This window comes from Porites lutea, chromosome 3 (assembly GCF_958299795.1).
Source record: "Porites lutea chromosome 3, jaPorLute2.1, whole genome shotgun sequence".
NCBI lineage: Eukaryota > Metazoa > Cnidaria > Anthozoa > Scleractinia > Poritidae > Porites > Porites lutea.
This window is the reverse complement of record NC_133203.1, coordinates 1,110,381-1,114,882: the sequence shown is the minus strand read 5'-3', so window position 1 is coordinate 1,114,882 and position 4,502 is coordinate 1,110,381. Positions and strand designations below refer to the sequence as shown.

Here is a 4,502-nt window from a genome sequence, read left to right as displayed (position 1 = left end):
AACGGCCGCAATTTCAAAGCCTGCATGATAATGCGCGAACATACTCGCGCGGTACTCGTGCGCATTTATTCTTCCTTTCCCTTTTCGTCCCGTCCGGTCCCGTCCAGGATCGGAACTCCTGCGCAACTTTCCCGCCATTTTTGATATGACGTATAATTCAACTTATGTTGCCTGGCAACATACGTCATCCTGACGTGTGAAACGGACAAAACGCGTGCTCATCAGTTGTTGTCGTCATTTTTCAGTTGGTCTTCTTGGTAGGAGAGTCGTTACTTCTTCTGCGAGAAAACTTGCTCACTTTTCGCCGCTTTAACTTGAACAGCCTTTTGAGAAACAAAGAATTCCACAATGGTTAGTCGGCTTGATTTAGTAATAGTTACTGTGAAGAAAATAATATGATAACAGATCTTCCAGGATACGAAATTTTGCTACTGCATATGCAAGCTAGCTGTAAATGCTTACTAAACTTAAACTGTTTTGATTTTACGCTTATTCATTTTTTTCAATGCTTTTTTTTGTTTTGTGATTTAGTGAATGAGTTGAAATTTGATAAAGCCTTTTTTCCTAGAGGTGAAAGGGCGTCAAAAATTTGAGGTTTCGATATGTGAACTGTAAGTTCTGCCAATGTTTGTAGGTTGCGTTGACAGCTAAAACTTGTTTGTTTGTTCGTGATTCTTTTTGCACAGCGTGAGTGTATCTCAGTTCATGTCGGCCAAGCTGGAGTGCAGATTGGTAATGCGTGTTGGGAGTTGTACTGCCTGGAGCATGGAATTCAGCCTGATGGCCAAATGCCAAGCGACAAGACCATAGGAGGCGGAGACGATTCCTTCAACACTTTTTTCAGTGAAACCGGAGCGGGAAAGCACGTCCCTCGCGCCGTTTTTGTAGACTTGGAACCAACAGTTGTAGGTAAGCCCAGAACAAGTTTATCGTTACGATAATTTTGGGCGGAATTTTACAGGGAGAGCCGAGAAAAAGAAGGAAAAGCAAGCACGATGGGGAAGCTTACTAAACTTTTAGTAGATGATGTAGTGTCCTCGCCTTCGTAAATAATATTTACACTATTTGATTAAAAAAAGAACTACCCAAATGCTAGAATGCTGAAATGCACGATAAACAATAAGCACATATAGAGGAAAATTCGGTATCTTCTTGTGCATCCAGCCCCATTCACACCAACTAAACATGTTTAACCAGGTTTTAAAAAATGAAAAACAGCCATGGAAAACTGAAACTGACAAGATTTCGCGCAGGATTCAAATGGAATTCAACATGTTTTGTAATTTGCACTAAATTTGCAAGTTAAGTTTGTTAAGTTAGTTAGCAGCTTCTATGAAGGAAACAAAATTCAAACCATGTTTAGCTATTAAGCAGCTTTTGAACATGTTCAAGCTTGGGCGTGAATGTGGCTTAAGATTTATAAGCTTACATTTTGTCCCTCTTAGATGAGGTCCGCACTGGCACTTATCGCCAGCTCTTCCACCCTGAACAGTTGATAACTGGCAAAGAAGATGCTGCGAACAACTATGCCCGCGGTCATTACACTATTGGAAAGGAAATCATTGACCTTGTCCTTGACAGGATTCGTAAGCTGGTAAGCCTGTGCTTAAGTAAGATTTATTAGGTTGTTTCAACATATGTTCACTATTGTGGTTCAAACGGTTTTTTGTGGTGGATCTCTTAAAAGTATTATCGGTTCTGTGAGGTTTAACTACAGGAGTCGCCTATGGCTGAAACGGTATGCATTCCTCAAAGGGAAAAAAAATAGAGATTGTGAAATAAAAAATGTCAAAACCAAGAAGTAATAAAAACATATTATTCTAACCTTGAAAAAGATTACATGATCTAGCCTGATGTAGATTAAGAAAAATTTAATTTCATATTAATTTTGATTATCAATAGATAATGCCACAAGAGGAAACATCCTCTTACAGATCTGTTCATGTTGCAGAGGGTAAACTTTCTTTAGCACCGTGACTCTTGATCGGTAAGGGATGTACAAAACTATCAGTCCACGGGAGGGAGGGGACGAAAGCATTGTCATCTAATAGGGGATAAGGAATTTATAAAAGGTCTCGAGAGAGAGAGAGAGAGAGAGAGGATAGCGGGTGTAATTTCCTTGTTAGGTGATAGTAGAAGGAACTGCATCAATTCACTGCAAAGAGGCACCAGCAGGTAGAGGGTAAAAGGTTAGAACTGATCTTAAGTGGTATGTGCACAAGGGCGTGAAAAAAAAATTCAGCAAACGTCCATGAAAAAACCTTAAAAGATATGAGTTTGTATATGCAGTTAGCTTGCAATTTTAGTTTACAGTTTTTTTTCATCTTTTTTAATAGGCTGATCAGTGTACTGGTTTACAAGGCTTCCTCATCTTCCATTCCTTTGGGGGTGGGACTGGATCCGGTTTTACATCATTGCTGATGGAACGCCTGTCAGTTGATTATGGCAAGAAATCTAAGCTGGAGTTTGCTATCTATCCCGCCCCCCAAATTGCAACTGCTGTCGTTGAGCCTTACAATTCTATCTTGACAACTCACACCACACTTGAGCACTCAGACTGTGCATTCATGGTGGACAATGAAGCCATCTATGACATCTGTCGCAGAAACTTGGACATTGAGAGGCCAACCTATACTAACCTGAACCGTCTGATTGGACAGATTGTGTCTTCCATCACAGCATCACTTCGTTTTGATGGTGCCCTGAATGTTGATTTAACTGAGTTCCAGGTACATGCTGGTTCAATCTGCGTGTAAATATTAGTTCAAGATATGTGGGGCTTTCATTCTTTCAGAGTAGAATTGTCTTAAAACCAAGAAAAATGTTACTAGCAATGAATTTCTTATAAGTTGCTTTGTCTTCTTAAAAGCTTTGGCAAAAACGAGGTGATGCCAAGCGAGTTTGTTTTCACAATAGTATTCAAAGACGTTATTTTCATTGCCACTAACTAAAGTGACACTGAGGACATTGAATGTTGTACAGAGTTTATCTTTTGAGACTAGACTTCTGCCCTTCCCTATGTCTATCTTTACCTTTATTAAGAGGGAAGGATCAATATGTGCCATTATATTCTGCATCTCTAGACCAACTTGGTGCCTTATCCACGTATTCACTTCCCATTGGCTACATACGCACCTGTCATCTCTGCTGAGAAGGCCTACCATGAACAGCTCAGTGTGGCTGAGATCACTAATGCCTGTTTTGAGCCTGCCAATCAGATGGTGAAGTGTGATCCTCGTCATGGCAAGTATATGGCCTGCTGTCTACTGTATCGAGGTGATGTTGTACCCAAGGATGTCAACGCTGCCATTGCTACCATCAAGACTAAGAGGACCATTCAGTTTGTAGACTGGTGCCCAACTGGATTTAAGGTCAGTTTGGCTTAAAAGCTTTTTCTGCTCCCACCTATTTTAATTAATTTTTCAGACAGAATTATCTCCTTTCATGTGCAACAGTGAGAAAATAACTTTTCTGTGTGAACTTACGTAAGGTCACAAGCAACATTCATCCTTCTTCTTTTTTTAATGTTTTGAAACTTATAGGGCAGAAGCGCGTTATTATTAATTTCTTTATTTATTTTTGTCTGTTACTATGTGATTTGTAAGAAACGTCGATTTACTTGAAAATAGGAACCTTTTTCTCTCATTCTTGGAGTATGAATGTGGTGCACGGTCGATGCGGTCTATAAGTAAAGAAAATAAAATTTCTGTCATATACACTTTAATAATTTAGTGTCATTATCCCCGAAACGTTCATTTCCGCTTCCGTGATGTTATGCTGCAAGTATTTTTCAGTGGAGATCGGAGATCTTGACTTTTTACTGATTCTCGTCTGATTTCCAATGGCTTTCTGGCAATAAATGTGGTGTTTTTTTCTCAATAATTATTGTTACTTTCAGGTTGGCATCAACTACCAGCCACCGACAGTTGTTCCAGGCGGCGACCTCGCCAAAGTTCAACGTGCAGTATGCATGTTGAGTAACACAACAGCTATTGCCGAGGCCTGGGCCCGCCTTGATCACAAGTTTGATCTGATGTACGCCAAGCGCGCGTTTGTCCATTGGTATGTGGGTGAGGGCATGGAGGAAGGAGAGTTTTCCGAAGCTCGTGAAGATCTGGCCGCCCTTGAGAAAGACTATGAAGAAGTGGGTGTGGATTCAGTGGACGCCGAAGGCGAAGAGGAAGGAGAGGAGTACTGAAAAACTTAAACTGGCCTGACTTCTTTTCTTGTTTTTATTTGGTTTTATTTTCTACATGGCTTGACACTTGAATAAAAGTTTGACTTAATATGCCTGTTGTCATGTTGCCTAGTTTTCGATCCTTGTGCGTCATGTATACTGATCCCAACCTTTTATTTTACCGTATGCTTGTCATATTCACGCGCATATTTATTTTCTGGATGTCAAGGACCAGGGGCACCCAGCGACTGTTTTCTGTAAAATATCTGTCCCGAATTTTCTTTTGCTTGAGGACGGCTAAAAATATCTAGATTAACGTTCCATT

At 40.3% G+C, this 4,502-nt stretch overlaps 1 protein-coding gene across 1 annotated transcript; it reads left to right on the top strand.

The window, feature by feature from the left end:
- The first annotated feature begins 215 nt into the window (after positions 1-215).
- Positions 216-4,286, top strand: LOC140930137 (tubulin alpha-1A chain). The gene is made up of 6 exons (XM_073379803.1): positions 216-351; positions 687-909; positions 1,446-1,594; positions 2,337-2,729; positions 3,084-3,371; positions 3,899-4,286. The coding sequence occupies exons 1-6, from the start codon at positions 349-351 to the stop codon at positions 4,196-4,198; spliced, it is 1,356 nt and encodes a 451-aa protein (XP_073235904.1). The 5' UTR covers positions 216-348; the 3' UTR covers positions 4,199-4,286.
- Positions 4,287-4,502: the final 216 nt, after the last annotated feature.

What these genes read in the sequence shown, in the direction of transcription:
- LOC140930137 (XM_073379803.1), top strand. An exon ending in CTTGGAACCAACAGTTGTAG is followed by an intron (nt 910 to 1,445) that starts GTAAGCCCAGAA and finishes TGTCCCTCTTAG; the next exon opens with ATGAGGTCCGCACTGGCACT. An exon ending in GGTGCCCAACTGGATTTAAG is followed by an intron (nt 3,372 to 3,898) that starts GTCAGTTTGGCT and finishes TGTTACTTTCAG; the next exon opens with GTTGGCATCAACTACCAGCC.